Source organism: Brachycentrus maculatus, unplaced genomic scaffold (assembly GCF_059751285.1).
Source record: "Brachycentrus maculatus isolate JH-2025_06_01 unplaced genomic scaffold, ASM5975128v1 h1tg000607l, whole genome shotgun sequence".
NCBI lineage: Eukaryota > Metazoa > Arthropoda > Insecta > Trichoptera > Brachycentridae > Brachycentrus > Brachycentrus maculatus.
In genome coordinates, this window is record NW_028281346.1 from 70,790 (window position 1) to 89,833 (window position 19,044).

At 31.9% G+C, this 19,044-nt stretch overlaps 1 protein-coding gene across 1 annotated transcript in view; it reads left to right on the top strand.

Moving 5' to 3' along the window:
• The window catches only part of LOC148301107 (nectin-2-like), a gene marked incomplete at both ends in the record, with an annotated part of 67,397 nt that extends 49,076 nt beyond the window's left edge, over window positions 1–18,321 (top strand). The window contains 5 exons of the mRNA XM_088273809.1: window positions 10,797–11,005; window positions 13,630–13,740; window positions 14,534–14,740; window positions 17,266–17,417; window positions 18,177–18,321. Of these exons, the coding sequence (XP_088129935.1) occupies window positions 10,797–11,005; window positions 13,630–13,740; window positions 14,534–14,740; window positions 17,266–17,417; window positions 18,177–18,321 (824 nt within the window). The remainder of the gene's footprint in view (window positions 1–10,796; window positions 11,006–13,629; window positions 13,741–14,533; window positions 14,741–17,265; window positions 17,418–18,176) is intronic.
• Window positions 18,322–19,044: the final 723 nt, after the last annotated feature.

Here is a 19,044-nt window from a genome sequence, read left to right on the forward strand (position 1 = left end):
TTTTTTATTTAAAAAATTGTCTATATTTTGCGTTAACAACCTCCATTCATTACTTGTCACCTACTCGTATATCCCATATGTTTGTTTAAAACACTTAGTCATGTTTAATTTAAAGGCTCAATAATCAGCTTTAACTATTTTACACTTTAAAACCTAAATAATGAATATATGGGTTAAAATGTATTTTTATTACTGTGTTTTTATTGTAACCATTCTTGTTATAGGGGTATAAATATTATAATATAACAACCTTCATCATAACTTTTTACATACTCCCATGTGTTTGTTCAAAGCACTAAGTCGTGTTTAATTTAAAAACTCAATAATCAGCTTTAAGTATTTTACTTTAAATGAATTATTTATAACTGTGTTTCATTGCAACTATTCTTCTTACAAGAGTATGAGAGTACATCGTATAAGAGTATAATTCAGGTAATGTCTATTTGATTTTTTTGAAAAGGTTAAAATAAGGTTTAGGTATAAAATAGTGTTTATAAGTAAAAATGTAAATGTCTCTTGATTCACCGATTGCTTTGAAATTTGACGCAACCAACGTCGCAATAAAATACGAGGGTATTTTTAAAAAGGTGTTTTTACTTGAGACAGATATTTTTTTAACAGTTTTAATTGTTATGGTAGCACCATCTAATAAAAGTCATATTTTTCAATAGGAATAACGTGCAAAGCCTCTATTTAAGAGGCTTGTATGTAGGTAGATAGTAAGGATACAGAAGGTAGATGTGAAAATTACTCCACAAGCACCCAGACTAATTAAAAATAAATATTTCTTAAATTCATTTTGGAATTGGTGGGAATCGAACTGACGACGCCAGTTTCGCAGTGTAGCGTCTACCCAACTTCAACAAAGCGCTTGTGATAATTTATAATATATATTTTTCATAATAATCAAATAAACACAGGTTATTTTATCTGTTCTGAAATGGCACATAAATCAGGTTATGTGAAAGTTATCAGAGTGTGAACCCGGTACACCGTACGCGTGTTATATAATGTATTTGATCTTATTTTAGATATCACGCCATATTCGTAGTAGAATTTTAATTCATTCCTCAAGTCGCGTCGGGGATTCTGCGTCTCATTCGCACGTACGAATATGATAAAAAGCTCTCTCTAGATGCACAAAGCTACATCATACTAGGACTTATGCGTTGATTTGTAGTTTTTTCTTTTATTAATCATTTTTTTTTGGGTAAAACATAAAAAAAAAATTATTTTTCTTAAACTTGCTCTTATCTTCACAAGGTGTATTGAATTGTTAAGCATATTATATAGACGTACCGTTTTCTCGGTTTTGACTTGTCAGAGTCAATTCACAAGTTTTTATGTAAGATCTTATCCAATATATATATATATATATATATATATATATATATATATATATATATATATGTATATATATATATATATATATATATATATATATATATATATATATATATATATATATATATATATATATATATATATATATTATTTTTTGACATCTCATCAAAGATGAAGAAGAATATGGAAGTCTGGGCATTTACGGGGCTTACGACCGTCATAGGCTGGTTTGAGTGATCACTTTACACACGTGTAACATTCACCAATTCTACCCATTATTGACAACCACACTAATCAAATTCTTGGAAGTTCTATATATATGAACCAATTTAGAAACCTTGTTCATGAATCACTAAAACTTCACTAGAGACATCTATTGGTGAGATGTAAGATGTAATGTGAGACCTATGACGGTCGTAAGCCCCGTAAATGCCCAGACTTCCATATTCTACTTCATCTTTGATGAGATGTCAAAAAATAATATGAAAATAACTCCTGTAATTGGAGATAATCCAGATTTTGTGAACAAGTATTTGGACACACTCAAAATGTTGTATATATATATATATATATATATATATATATATATATATATATATATATATATATATATATATATATATATATATATATATATATATATATATATATTACCCGCGTGGTAAAAACGCTACCAGTACCTACCCTAACATACTAAGTAATACCTAGTTTACCTTACTACCTACCTCTACTCCCTACTCTTATTAATTCTCTGTGAATACGAAGTAAAAAAAAATATCATTAAATAGTTAAGCAAAGGAAAACTCATCGACGCATAAATCTTCGCAATGCGCAAGCGAAGGTTGTAGGTACACTAAATTTGCCTGAAAGTGGCAAGTGAAAATTGGAATTCGCTACGTGTGGCATACTTATACCTGAGCTCACATGTCCACTTTACTTTTATTTTTACATTTTTATCACATACTCGGGATGGCGCAACAATTTTTACAATCGGAACAAAAAACTTCGTGATTTCTTCTTCTTCTGATTTGGCTCAAATTTACGTTACACAAGTATTTAAAGTGGTCCACTTTATTTACTTGTGTAACGTTCACCTTTCTACCCATTATTGAACGTCCATAATACATTTTTTTGATAAAAGTATAAATGCACTGCTGTTTTCTTTTATATCGCTCACTCCTTTCAAGAACGTCATAAATCAAAATACTTGATTTTTCAGGAGAACGTTTTTGAAGTTTAAAAATATAATACAATGTATTAAAAATAAACATCAAACCACTTAATGAACTTTTTACTGAGCATCAGATCTTTTTAGGTAAAACCTGAAGGTTTTTTTCCAATCTGAAAAATATTTATAATATTTAAAAAAAAAATTAAACAATACATTTTCTTAAAAATGCAAAAACAACACTTTCTGCCCTGTAGCGGGTAAATATTAAGTTAAAAATATGCCACTTTTGCTGTAATATAGTACATTTTCTGGGCATTCCAAAAACATGCACAACTGAACATTGACGATTTTTGATTTATGACGTTCTTGAAAGGAGTGGGCGATATGTTGGTTGCAATTGATATGGAAGTAGAGTTTTGAGTTGATGGTGCTGCTTTCAGTTGGGAATTTTTAGTTTTGACCAAATTTGACGATTCCTAAATGAAATAATAATTAAAATTCGGCTTCTTCTATTTTGTAGGAAATGTATTTTTCTTATCCTTATCTGCACCCAATAGTGCGTAGGGCACTGCATAGTATTGATGCAGTGTTACCTTGATCGTTATTTACAAAAAGGCAATGTGATTCACTCTCTTGAGCTTCAGGCACTAGTCTAGGGTAATATTAAATACATAAATTAGAGTGTTAATTCACTAATATATAATTTCACCCCTCCTAAGAATCGAACTCGGGACCTATAGCACGGTAGCAAAACACGCTAACTATAACACTACGGAGGTGGACAAAAAAAGAAAATATATTACTTATTATTATAATTTTTTATTTTAAATGGTAAATATTTGTGTTTTTCATATTTAAACAAATATTTAATTTTTTACTATTTTTGTGAGCATAAGCGGCTCATTATCAAAAAAAAAACGCCATCAATTTGTGGTTGTAAAGAATTCGAACCGAGAAACTCTAACTTAAGAGTCCGCGACACTAACCACGGGACCACAACCCGACATATTATTAGATGAAAAATATATTTAAAAATATATTGTCCCATTTTTAGATGAATACATATTAGTAGATGAAAAAGTAAAAATTTTGATGTAATCAATATTTTTTAAGTAATTATAATAATTCATTAAAATTAAAGCACCAAAAAAGCGAGTGTTTTTGTCTACAATTTTCACTCATTAATTACATAAAATTATAGTAACTCAACATAGTAAGAAATCCGAGAAGGCATAGGCTATAGGCTATGTAGAGTAGGCATAGGCTATGAAACTTAAAAAAGTTAATGCCTGAGTAGGGTCACGATAAGCGGTATTGCATATGCCATAGCTAGATTTCAGAGTCACTTGGACGTTAGGTTATTATAAAAAAAAACACCAAATGCATGTAAAAAAATAATGGTTTGAATATGAGATAGAACTATGACGTGTTAAACATATAATATTTTGCTTTTCTTTTCGCCAGCACTGTGAGAAAAATAATGTTATTGCTCACATGTTTAATAAATCGTTTTTATTTTCCATTTTACATTCAGAACTTTGAATACATTTCCATTTTCATATTTATATAGTTTCCCGCTAGTTCAACGAGAGTTAGGATATTGAACCTCTTAGGTCATATCTAAGGAAATAAACGGAATGGTTTTATCATTCGGGGTGTCGCTACAGAAAGGAATCACGATATAAAGCAGTTACTTTTTTTTAGATTTTAACAATTTTTATAAAAGTAATTAAAAATAATTATTGTAAATACACATAAAAAGATGTAGAATATATGTATTTTTTTAAATATAATTTATTTTTTTCGCGTACTTGTGTATTTATATGCGTGTGTGCGGGTGGGTATACGTGTCTTTGTGTGTGAGTGTGTGTTTTTTATTGAGGGTATAAATTGAAAATAAAAACTATGTATGTCTTTTTTAATTTCAATATATTAACAAATGGATATAGTTTGCGATCCTGTTAAAACCTTTGAAAAAAATAATTGAAATAGTTGAAAAAATTTGTATTTGCGTGATGTCACGATCTTTATACAAATTTAGTACATAAAAACATATTTGTCATACACCTTAAATCTCCTAAAGTAATTCAACGATCCATTTGAAAATTTGACACAAGGTTGCATTTCAATACGAGCGAATATTTTTTAAATTTAATTATGACATTTTTTACCTGTGATGATATGTGAAAACATGCTTTTCTTACTACAATTGCAGCGCGATCTGTTAAGCATTATAGCAACAAACGCAATATTAAATGTTGTTAATGGAGAACAGCTTTCTTCTTATTCAATTGCTGTCACTTTTTCGATTAGTTTGCTGTTTCATTGAATTTTATAGGTACTCGTTTAAATATATAAATATGTACCATTTATATACTTATATATTTAATTTAAAAATCATCCTTATAAAAAATGAGTTGGTTCCATTCGCATATAGTCTCCTAACCTCATTCAACAAACAGCAATCCACCTTCAACTCTGACAGTTCGTTTAACTGTAAACGTTAGCTATGGACTGAGTGTTAGTCTATCTCCTCGCTCGTATGTGTAGGTACACCATAGAAACCAGTCGTTCCTGCAACTTTTAATAGTATGTTGAATAAATTTTTGTAAGACACCATAGATTACTTGGTTAGAAAGAAAATTTACAAGCATGTTATCAATTCTCTCAGATGTACGTTCAACCAATTACATTTTTTATAATGTATTTATTTAAGTTAAATAAAATTGACTGCCCTATGTCTCTTTCTGAGGAAGGATGACTTCAATGGGCTACAAAGACGATACGTTAGGATATTAATTGATTTGACTTGAGATTTTTTTCAAATCGACATATAAATATGCGACTAATCAAAGCGCTCTAATATATTTGTTACGTGTATTAAATACAGCTAGTAAAAAATAATTGATTCATATTATATACACAATCAAATTTTATATATTTCTTAAAGGAATTTATTAACTTTGACAATATTAAGTTATTGGCCATAAAAATCTTAATTGCAGAATGTGGAATACAAACGTTAAAAACATTGAATAAAATCAGAAGTAATGAAATATTGATAACAAGATTGATATTGATAACAAGAAAATGACTAGGAAAGTATATGTATTTGTCAAATACGAATTGAAGAACAGAACGAGGCCGGCCAAAAAATACTTGTCACGACCAGATCAATCATAACTTCAAATTTAGTGTTGTCAAATGTGTCTACGTTATCGTAGGGAATGTATGAATAGATGTATAGACAAAAAAGAAGAACATAGTGTTTGTCAAGGCAAACGAGTGTGGGGTTCCATCCTCTCTGCCTACTCCTGCAGGTTAGCGGCGTGATAGAAGCAGTAGTAGTTATATTAAAAAAATAACAACTTTGTCATTTTTTCGACATGAATTTTATTTGACCAGCAACCGGGTTTTGCCAACATAAGACTGGTGATGTTGGGTACGACAAAACCCGGTTGCTGGTCAAATAAAATCAATGTGGAATAAATTACAAAGTTAAATTACATAGAAAAAATTACATAGTAAAAATTACATATTCTATAAAATGCAGTTCCACCAAGAAATGTCAATACAAAAGTTAAATCCAATAAAAACTTTATAAAACCAAACAACTTTATTTTAACCACTTTTTTATTATTAGAACCTACCGGTTTCGACAAGAACATTGTCATCAGGGTTTATTTAATTCTAAAGCATTAAAATACTCATAATATATTTTACTGTGGCACATTTTATAAAGTTTATAAAATGTGCCACAAAGTATCTGCAAAAAATCGTTTATAATATATTTTTAATAATCAGATATTTTTCCGAGAAAATCTAATATATTTTTCAAAATAAGATATTTGTCCGAGTAGTATAATATGAAAATTAACCATTGAAAACCCACGTTTTGGACGTACTAGAATGTATGGCATTAAATCATTGTTCCAACAAACTATCTGAAACCCAATTGAACCGAACAGTGTAAAGCACCCGATTTATACAACCTTATATATTAAGCTTCTCCCATTGAGCTGCGCGCCTTAGATTAACATTTACCTTTTAGAGGGTAGTGCAGGCATGCAAATTACAGCTTTATCCGCTGCGAGCCATAAATTCCTCCGCGTAGTAAGACTTGCCCCGGATTCACTAAGTAATCCCCAATACGCCATGACTTTCCCGTGCAAGTGCTCGTATTGCTCCCGGTTATGAAACGGGCTCATACTTCTCCCCTAATCTTGGCAATTCTTCCCCTCAGAGCCTTCGTTCGGTCAGATGAATTATACAAACGGAAGGGTAGATTTATTATTAAGGATGTGCTAAATGATTGCTGCGGTGCAGTGATGCATACGTGAAATTTTTGAATGTGAGAAGTGGATTTTAAATATGAATTTATTCATGTTTTCACCCTACAGCAGTTTGGCTGACCTCGATTCTACATTCTCCAGTTTGCTTAAATTTACGTATATTCTATAATTTTCACTCACCCTCAAATTAAATTTTGAAAACCTTTCAAAAAACTAAATCAAAATTCATTTATTCATAACAACCCTACTGATTTGGTACTTTTGCTAAGAATAAAGACTATTTTAATATTACGATGCAGTAGAATTTAAAATGAGCGCCATACTTTTATAACGACCGTACATAATAATTCTGCAGCATGTAAAGTTCATATTACAATTTTCCTAGTTTTATGCGAAAGGAGAAAGGAATACCTCTTGCAGAAAGATGTCTCATTATTTACTTAGTACATGTATTTATACATACATATATATACGTTATTTTTTTTACAAAAATATTTTAAAATATTTAAAAATAAATACAAATAATATTTTAACCTTTTCTCCGCGTCTTCAATGTATGCGAGCAACACTCATACGCGGCACTGTTTTTAGGGAAACGAAAACATTTTTTTTTAATTGTACGCTGTCTTTCAAATTTATGACGTTGAATAAATATGTCAACCGACACCCAAAGTATTTTTTGAAATCATGAAACCATCTTTATTCTGTTTATTTTCTGAGAAATAAATAAATAATAACCCTCCATACTAAAAAACATACCTCTCAGCCGGCGCCATTTTCTGTCATCAATCTGTCGGCCACTGCGTCGATCGTATTTCTCGCACTTGAGAAACTCGCCTCGCGGAAACACTAGCTCCACTTATGATTTTACGATTTATTACACTAAGATAAGCTAAGCACTAGGAAAGTCATCAATTATTAACTAATAGTTTATTCTTTCATGATGCGTATAGAAGCACGTTAGGTGACAAAGGGACACATCACACTCGAAACACATAACTCTAGTCATTTTACGTTGCCCTAACTCGGAGCAGATTTTACATCTACGAAATGGAGTGATTTTTTTTTCTGTAGATGGAATTGGTCGGGGCATGTGTTTCAATAATTCACTTTTGAATGTCACTCTGCTTTCCGTATCATATGACGCGCGTGAAGTTGAGGGTATACTTTTTGTAAATTGTGAATATTTATTAATAATTTGGCGGATAACATTTAGTTGGAATTCGGCCAAGCCAATATTTTTTGAAGTGACAGATTTAAATAACGTGTATCCATTTAATAAAAACAAATCGATTACATGAAGTCCAACTTTCTTGTACCACTTGGTGGACTTACGCATACAAGAAAGGCTACTCAGCATCATATCAGTTTTATCCACAGAACCCATATTCTTGTTGTATTCGAGAACTGCTGATGGTTTGCAAATGGGTTCACCGGTTATCCTGTTTACCTTTCTTGTTGCTGCCATCGTGTCAGAATGGAGAGTAGTTAAAATATGAACTTCACGTCTATCGTGCCATTTTATGGCTAGAAGTGGTCCTTTATGGAAAGCTTGCGAATCTCCTTTTTTTGTTTTTTTAAATATCGGCATATTTTTTCGGTTGCTCCTTACCGTTCCACAAGCATTCGTATTTTTTTCGTGCAAAAATTGAAACAAAGAAGGGCTCGTGTACCAATTATCGCACCACAGAGTGTGTCCCTTTTCAAAATAATCTTTCATGAGCGTCGTTACAACAGCCCCGGATACACCTAACGATTCACTGTCTGTTATATCTGTACCATCACCGCAGTAAATGATAAAATCTAAAATATAACCTGAAGCTACGTCACACATCACAAACATTTTAATCCCGAATCTATGTCTTTTTGAAGGTATATATTGCTTAAAATGCAATCGTCCCTTAAAAACAATAACGCTTTCGTCTATACATATATTGCGGTACGGCTTCATGGTATTTTTAAATAAATCACGACAATGATCAATTAATAGTCTTATTTTATGTAACCTGTCACCGTACGTAACATTCTCCACGTCACAGTAATGTAGCATTTGCAGGATAATTTCAAAGCGATCTCTACTCATCGTTTTTCCAAAAATTGGACTCTTCAGTAAAGGATCCGTGCTCCAATGCTCCTCAATCGTAAGGTGACGGTTCCTGGTCATCAATAAACAAACTGCATAAAATATATACATTTCCTCCGGAACGGTATTACGCCATTTGTGAATGCGGGATTTTTCTTTGAACTCTTCCGTTCTCATTAGGTAATCGTAATATTGGTTCGTAAATTTAGCAATTTTTGCAATTAAAACCAAATTCAAAAAATGTAAGAAGTAGTCCAACTCGGAGGAATTTTCGGTTAAGCCCGTGGATGGATTTATCCCCGATGTGAAATCATCAAATTCATAAACTATTGGAACAAAATCACCAGATGTCCAAGATGCCGGGATGATTTCTACATTTTCTTGTCTTCCGGTTGGTTGGCTTCCTTCAGCAGAAGCAGCTGAAGTTCCTGCACGGGGACAAGTTGCAGTCTCCGACTCCGACTCGGAGACTCTGGCTTCACACACTGCTTCACATTCATCATCACTACTCATTTCGTAATCTGAATCCAACATCATTATATCCTCTATTTCTTTTTGTGACAGGTTACGGCTCTCCATTTTTAATAATATAAACTTTAAAAAAATATTAATCACAAGGCACTAAATTTTCAAACTATAAAAAACACAATCGGAATATAATTATATATTTATATTTGTATTTACGTTTTTAAAAACACTACACAGTATTGCGAGTTTCTTAAATCGGATTTTTTACAAATAAAAACAAAAAAATACTATTATTTTTTAAAGTTATGTGATGCGATTTATAATATTTTGCAATAAAAGCTAATGCAAAAACGACAAAACACTCCTCACAGATATTTAGCAAAAGTCTCCGAGAAAATAAAAACAAATAAAGTTGAGTATTCCCGAAAAAACGTACACCGCGAACCGAGATTTAGTATACAGTAACAGAAAAATTATGCATATATCCTTACTGACGCATAATCCACTTCAAAACTCGGAAATTTTGGCGCGCCACGTAGCGGCCAAAAGTTGAACTATTGGGCAATCTCACAGTTCATCGGAGATCTGATTTTTTAAAACTAATTTATAAATGTTTAGGAGATATCTCGTAAGATGTCACTTAAAATATGCTGAGAGCTTGTGTTCAAGCAATTTTCGACCAAAAATTGTATGAAATGGTAAAGATATAAGGGCCAAAACTCAGCGTCACCTAGAGGTGCCAGCCGCGTATGGGCCTTGTTCGGCAAATCACCTCTAGATGCCAAGCGCGGAGAAAGAGTTAAAGGTGTTTTAAATTGCTATCGATATTCATCGAAAGACATCTAGAGGAAAACCAAAAGGAATAGAAGCTACGGAAAGATAACATGATTCGAAGGCATGACCTAGATGATGTTATATATCGACGTGACCTACGTCAAGTGCTTTTACTACATTTTTGTCAATTTTAATAATATATATGATAAATTACGACTAGTTTTCTGGCGTATAAAACAATATCTACAGCGAATTTTCGAAATGAACTGAACTTCTAAAACGCTAACTACTTAATTTTTTCAAAACATAAAGTTTTAAAACGATTAAATTCATTATTTATCGTGTTTTTCAATGTATAATACCAGCTAGAATTTCAGATAAAACCGTTAATTAATAAAAAAATACGTTGAAAAAAAGCTCTCTCCTGTAAAGTAACAGATTTGCAGATAGAGTACCTACTTTACGTAGGGGCCGTCGATATGATAGAAGGACCTACAGCCTGAGAACGAGGAGAGCTGACCATATCAGTCTACAAAGATCATAAGTTGGGATGCAGCCAGGAAGAAAAAGAAGAAGAATGGGGTGTCCGAGAGTCTGAGAGTAAGGATTTTTCAGAATTCATTATTCAATCATTGGCTAAATTTGTACTTTGATTTTTTCAAAGTTTGGACTTCCGGAGTGGTCCACTGGTGCATTGGGCCACTACCGACGATCTTGGAGCCAGAACGCACTTCATTTTCGACGAGAGCAGACCCCAAGAAGCACATCTGGCCATCAAAGATGTCTCCTTGGCTGATGAAGGCGTGTTCCGCTGCAGAGTTGACTTCTTCGACTCTCCCACAAGGAACTTCAAAGTCAATCTTTCTCTAGTTGGTAAGTCGACTTAAAAATTGTAGCAATAATCAAATCAATAATCAAATTTTAAAATTGTACTACGGCTCAAAAATTAACACGTAAATATGTTTTATACCACATTTTACATTTTTTTAAATATTTTAAAGTTACTTTATTTCACAATAGTTTGGTTGAGTCCATATCTTTGTACACGAATTCTAAGTTTGTCTCTATTTAGGAGACATTTTTTATTGATATTCTAGCAAAGATGAAGAAGAATATGGAAGTTTTAGTAATCTGAGGAGTCTGAGCAACTTAAAGTGATCACTTAATACACGTGTAACATTCATCGTTCAACTCAAAAAACTAACTATACTCAACTATAGATATATTATTAGATTAAAACCTAATATTTTTAGCTTTTCCACTTTATTTTTATTTGACCAGCGACTGGTTTTCGTCGTTACCGACATCATCAGACTGGTTACCGTGATCAGACGTTACCGACATCCAGTCTGATGATGTCGGTAACGACGAAACCCGGTCGTTGGTCGAATAAAAATAAAGTGGAAAAGCTAAAAATATTGGGTTTTAATCTAATAATATATTAAAATGCAATTCCATCACGAAGTGTCAGTGGATAATATAAATCCATCAACTATAGATGGTGCCGAAACAATAGTACGTGCATGAAGGTGTCAATCGAAGCATACTATAGCTCCCAACAATTATGTACAGTATCTACTCAATGAATTAGGGCCACCCATTATTTTTTTGAATACTCTGAAATCTTTTGGATTATTATATTTATTTTACATAAATACTTTAAGTTTTCTATTGACATCTAATATCATGTATATTACCTTCAATAATATGTAAAATATACCTGGATTATTTAAGCCTTTAAAAAATTTAAACCCTTTTTCTGAGAAAGGTCCCTAATTAGCACAGGTAGACAGATAGTTGAAAGTTCAAAAAATAGTCCTATCTCATTTATTAGTGAAGTTTCTTGAGTTCTGGTTGTTGTTTTGTTCAGAGAGGTTATATAGTTATCGTGTCTTGTGAAAAAACTTAATTTTTAATTTTAGTTCATAAAGTATAACTTTTTTTTTGTAAACACAAGTGTTTTTTTAAAAAAAGACAAAATGGGAAAAAGTAAAGACATTTCTGAGGAAAAAAAGTCTAGTGTTATAGTGCTATTGAAATTAGAAATACTATCCAATAGAGAAATTTCAAAAAAAGAAAACGTTTCTCGTCAAACAGTGGACAGAATTTCAAAATCAATAAAAAATCAGTCACCCGTCACCAGCAATCGGTGAAAGAACTGTCGTAGGATTAGAAAAACAACACCGAGGACTGATCGAAAAATCGTTCAAAGTGCCTTAGAAAACCGTAGTGCATCAGCAAAAACATTAAAAATAAAATTGGAAGAAGAGGGTATAAATATATCGGTATCAACACTGAGGCGACGTCTTTACGAAGTAAATCTGAAATGCAGGCGCCCTGTAAAAGTACCAAAATTGACACCACGAATGAAAGCGGATCGATTAAAATGGGCCAGGCTACATCGAAATTACTCGGTAGATGATTGGAAAAAGGTATTTATTTAAATTGAATTTTCAACATATCATTTTAGTAAATAAACTTATATATTTGAATTAAACTTAAATTTTCATTATTTTTCAGGTCATCTTTAGTGATGAGTGCCGGTTAGAAGCCGTGACAGAGAGCCGTTGATTCGTCAGGAGAACACCAATGGAACGTTACAATGAGGCCTGTGTGGTAAAAGTTATCAAACACCCCCCTGCAACAATGATATGGTCACGTATTATTAACAATTTACCTGGGTCGTTGTTTTTCGTGGAAACAACAATGAACTAAAATTCCTATAAGCAGGTCCTCGAACGAATTTTATTGCCCTTCTACCATACACTCGACCCAACAGAAGGTCCATACACCTTCATGCAGGATGGGGCACCTTGCCACCGGGCTAAATCAATAATAAAATTTTTGTCTAACAAAAATCTGCCTTTGCTCCCCTGGCCTGGAAATTCTCCGGACCTTAATCCTATAGAAAACGTATGGAGCATGTTAAAAAATAAGGTATACTCATTTCCAAATCCGACAGTAGACTGTCTAAAAAAAAATATTCAAAAAATTTGTTCAGAAGACGAAGAAATAAAAACATCATAAAACAGTGCATTTTAAGTATGCCAAAAAGAATTGAGGCAGTTATTTCTGCCAAAGGTGGAAATACTAAATACTAACTATATTTATATGAAAATATATGCATAATTTAAGCGTAATAAAGTGTTCATGTGTAAATAAAATTCAATGTTGTTTTATTCAAGGTTTTCTCTGAGTTATTCCTGTTTGAATTGAGAAATTGCGCGAAATTCTGCGTGGCCCTAATTCATTGAGTAGATACTGTAGTGTGGTTGTCAATCGCGGGTTGATGTTTAATGTCAATTATGTATAAAGAGATCACTTAAACCAACCTTTGAGAGGTCGAAAACCCTGTATAAATCTAGACTTGCATATTCTTATTCATCTACGTTGGATATCACTAAGTTTTGTTTCAATCTGTTTCTCTACTTCTTTAGAATGTATCAAATGATTGACATTTTGAAAACAAGTGAATAAATTTTAATTTACATTTTAAGTTGCACCAAATGAACCGAGGATATTCGACGGACAAGGCAGAGAAATTGCAGGAGTTGCAGGACCATTTCGCGAAGGATATGATCTGTATTTAGCCTGTCAGGTAACTGGAGGTAAGATATAATGAAAATACTCATTTAAATACTAACTCCAATTCACAGAAAAACCACCATAGGCTCCAAACCTGGTCGACGTCAAAATAAGCTTTAAAATCATGTAAAGTTTAAATATTAAAAAAAAATACACTTACATAGGTCCAGTTTTGAGTTTTTTTAAATGAAAGCCTAAATTGTTTCGTGAACTACAGATGTTCTCATCGATATATGAAAATACAAATTGGAAGAACGGGAAAACTGACAGAAAATACCGTAATTTTGTATTTTCACTTGCTGAAAAGAATATGTGCACCATATCTCAAATGTGGTCTAAAAAGTGTTTTATTATTACATAAAAAATCATTATGTTATCGCATAAATAAATGCTAGATCAATTAATGAAATATATTGTCATTGAAAACATTTTGTTTATTAAATTATTAAATTAATAAAATGAAATTTTACGATACTACGACAGTAAGTTTATGCTATAAATATCAATTAAAAAAAATAATATTTGTTAAATTATTGTTATTTTTAATTTCCAGAATGATTTCAGAGCGATTTGTTAATTTGAAAAAAGCATATTTGATTAACGATTGCGAACATGTAAATATAAATAAGTACAAAATGTTGCTTCAAATTCTTGATATAAATTATAACAGCGAAAAAAGCTATCCAGGGTAGAATCTTTAGCGTACATAATTAACTACCTTTTCATATAATTAACGTGTAACATTAAGGGTCAAAATGCTTGTAGGACATTATTACAACCTTGATGTACTGCATTCATTGTTATTTTATATCTTAGGTCGACCGACTCCAAAACTAACTTGGTGGCATGGAACCCAGTTTCTGGACAGTATAGCAGATCCTACAAGTCCTCCTGGAACTGTTAGTAGCCAACTCTTCATCGGAACTGTGACCCGACAGCTATACGCTGGAAGACTTCAATGCAGAGCCGAGGTATCAGATTTGATAGCTCCTTCAGTCAAAGAAGTTCATCTCCAAGTCTATCGTAAGTGAGAAAAAAATTATCAAAAAGATAAGATTTAAGAAAATTGTGTTAAGATGGTTTAAAAACAACACTTTGAGCATGTCCAAATACTTGATTACAAATCTGGATTATCTCCAACTATAGGAGTTATTTTGTCCGCCTCTGTAGTGTAATGGTCAGCACGCTCGGCTACCGTTCTGGAGGTCCCGGGTTCGATTCTCAGGGGGGGTCAAATTAATATAAGTGAAGCGGAGGGCTGATCACCTTTCCTTCATGTGTAAACGATCAAGATAACACTGTGTTTATATGAAGCAGTGCCCTATGCACCATTGGGGTGCGGATAAGGGTTTAAAAAAAAGGAGTTATTTAACATATTATTTTTTGACATCTCTACACAGATAACGTGACCATTTATTTTTGTCCTCAAAACGGGACATCTACCTACTAATTTTCACGTTATAGTATGTATATTCAAGAAAATAACGTATTTTTTTAGGTTTTTATGTATTAATAAAAATAAAAGAAATGTTGATGAAGAAAATAAGAGGAATAAATAGTATAAATATGAAAAAATTATATTGTTCAGGTCATCTAAAAATGGGACGGTCCCGTTCAAAACGGGACGTATGGTCACTTTATACATAGATGAAGAAGAATATAGAAGTCTGGGCATTAACGGGGCTTATAACTGTCATAGGCTGGTTTAAGTGATCACTCTAGATCCTGATCACTTAATGTGTAACATTCACCAATTCTACCCATGATTGACAACCACAATACGAAAAGTTCTATATATTCCAATTTAAAAACATTGTTCTTGAATCACTAGGATTTCACTAAAGACATCTATTGGTGAGATACATACATATCATATCCAAATAAAATTCTAAAATCGATTTATCGAATCACATCAAATAAATCAAAATAATCAAACTTTGGATTTATCACCATATTATAAATAACAAAAAACTTAAATTCGACTTCGCCTCAAACATTTGTATGGGAAAATACAAGTCGATTTTTCTGACTTCTGACCTGACTAGTTTCAAGCATTCGTAAAACTTGATCATGCTAAGTGTTCCTTGGTCCTATTTTCAACAACATCCATTTTGTAATTTTGTTTTACTATTCTTTCTTCACCCATTCAATTCACATGTCTAAACCATTACCACACATCTCTCTTAATTATGTCGATAATTTGATTTCATAACTTATTATTTCACAATTAAAAATGCTAATTTTCTTAAACAATTCGCCTTGTGAGCGAAATTGTGAAAGTAATTTTACTTTATTAACGCGAATCTCTGAAACATATTTTAGCGTTAAAAATCTTAACAAACTTTTTCGCTTTTCCGACACGTTATGAATGAAGGCTGTAAAATAATTACCAGGGCGAAAATAAATGCCTGCCTCGTTCTTTTCTCTTCCTTCGAAGGGTGAGTGTTTTTAATTTTTAATATACCAAGTTTCTCCTTGTTTCACTATAGTCCGCGATGAGATGGAGTTAACAAAGTCCTGAGGAGGCTGTGCCCTATCTTGAACTAATCTAGGTTGCCTTCAGGTACCTTAAATGTAAGAAAATTCTAAACTTAGGCATACCTGTAGCCATTACTTGAAAAGTTTTGATTAATTTGCTTAAATTTTATCTCAGATTTATTTTTTTATGTAGATGAGTGTTTTTCCCAAAATGTTCTTCTTTAATAATAAATCATTATTTAGTACATACTGTTTTCATTATTCAATCTCGCTGGAGCAACTTACGGAAACGGAGAACATGCACACGCACACATACACATACATATCGTAGTCGTACAAGAGAACGCGACCAACTAACAAAACGTAAAATGTTCAAGAGGGCCATTTAAGTCACATTTGATTGTCAAGAAAATAAACTATCAATGCAGTTAGTCATTTTTAACAAGTCAATTTATTATACTCCTAATTTAAAATCCCTTGGATTTTTCTCAGGACAATAGTCAATCATCACGTTTTTGTAAAAAAATGCACTTGGTCACTTTCTCCTGTATGACAACGATATATATATATATATATATATATATATATATATATATATATATATATATATATATATATATATATATATATATATATATATATATATATATATATATATATATATATATATATATATATATATATATATATATATGTATATATATGTATATTTACATTTATAAACGTTAATAAATATATTTTTATACTAGCTATTTAAAATTAAAACCAATATACAGTAATATGGGGTGGGTAAAATTTATTGTCTTATTTTGTTTTAAATAACCTTGTACATAATAACAAAAAAAATCCATTGATTAATAAAAATCTTTTTTTGGACCAGAGAAAAGGGTCTTTACTTAAACTTTTTGCTTTCTAGTTTACAAATATAAAATATGATTAACGCACAATGCCATTTGCACAAATTGTATTAATTTTGCGCCACCCTGTACTACTCATACAAATTATAAAATACAATAAGTTGATTAAATTGAAAGCATATTTTCTCAATTTTGTAATATTCTTTTCCACAGTAAAGCCTTCCATGGTCCACATCGTGACCCCGAACGACCTACTCTCCGCCGGGAAGCCTCAAGCATTGAGATGTGAAACTACGGGCTCCTATCCCGCAGCCAGACTCTCCTGGCTACTGGACGGAGAGGTTATCAGGTCACATCCTGTGACGGTAAAAGCTCAAGCTACCATAAAATTATGCTTAATTTTAAAATGTTGGCAAAGCTCGATTTGTATTTTCAGTGTAAAATTTGAAAAAAACCCAAACCATAATCAAAAAGTTTTATTTAAATTCGATTTAGTTTATAGTTTTAAGTCCTAGGTAGTCTTAAAGGAAACGCTGTTTGTTACGAAACTGGTCCAGATTATGATATTTTATATTGATACAGTGATTTAATATATGGTTATTTCGTACCTAATACAAAAACTCGAAAATTATTTGAGTCGCTTTGGAAAGCTTTAAATGTAAAAATAAAATACTTATATAAAAGCAAGTTTAAAAAATGTAAACATTATTGTTATATTTTTGTACTTAAATTACAATGTCATTTACTAAAATTAACACTAATTCACTAAATCAAACAAAGACAATCTCTATATTTTGTACATTAAAATCATTGTTAAATTTGTAGAATGGCAAGATAATACTCTCCTTATCATTCATCGTACATTGTGTAATACTAACTAAATTGAACTTCAAGTCCATTTTTTTTTTAAATATTCTCACTGTGATTCATTTGTCTTCTACCAAAATTTTATTTTAGTAAAAATGTCAGTCCATAATAATTTCATTTTGATGACCTGATAATGAAATGATTATTTCGAAACCGGTAGTTATGAATTAGTGTTTATTAAAGTGGTATTACACAAAGTGAACGATGAATGATAAGGACAGTGAATATCCTTATTTTTATTTTTATTTTATTTCTAGGTAACAACAGCTGGAAATAATACGTCTAGTATAGCAACTCTGATATTGTCGGCATCGGATGACGGAAAAGATTTGACGTGTCGCGCTACTAATCCCTGGTTCCCTGGTGGAGTTCTGGAAGAAACGAGGACTATCAATGTTGCCTGTAAGTTTCCTTATGCATCTTTGTGGGTTAAAATATGTGTGATGAACGTTTTACTTCTATTTAATATCAAACTTCAACTCCGAGACAATTTGGTCCATATTCTTTAAGCGCAGTCGTCATATGTAGTTTGTGCCTTCACACATCGCTCACTCCTTTCAAGAACGTCATAAATAAAATAAAAACTTGATTTTTCAGGAGAACGTTTTTAAAGTTTCCAAATATAATACAATGTTTTAAAAATAAATTACTAGCCACTTATTGAACTTTTCACTGTGCAACCGATCTTTTTAGGTAAATAAAACCTGAAGGTTTTTCCTCCATTTGAAGAATATTTAGTATTTATTTTTTTTTACAAAAATGTTAATAAAATTAGTATATAACCACTCACCGAGATTCTTACGTCTACCGGTTTCGAGACGTACCCGTCTCTTCGTCAGGACAATCACTAACACAGCATGCAAACAATACTACCCTTCACCACCATAGCACCATTTACACACTCAAAACTACACAAATTGTCTAACACATGCGATTTTTGGTCGACCCGAAGACCAACATGCACTATAGTTTTCAATACAGACATGCGTTACGAGCCGAGGTTAAACGTATATTAGAATTAGACTAGGAATCGAATCTATTTATATACTTGTAGGATGAGAGGAGTGGGGGGGGTTCGAATTGGATATTGACGAATCGTGTTTAATCGATGTCGAATCAAACAAT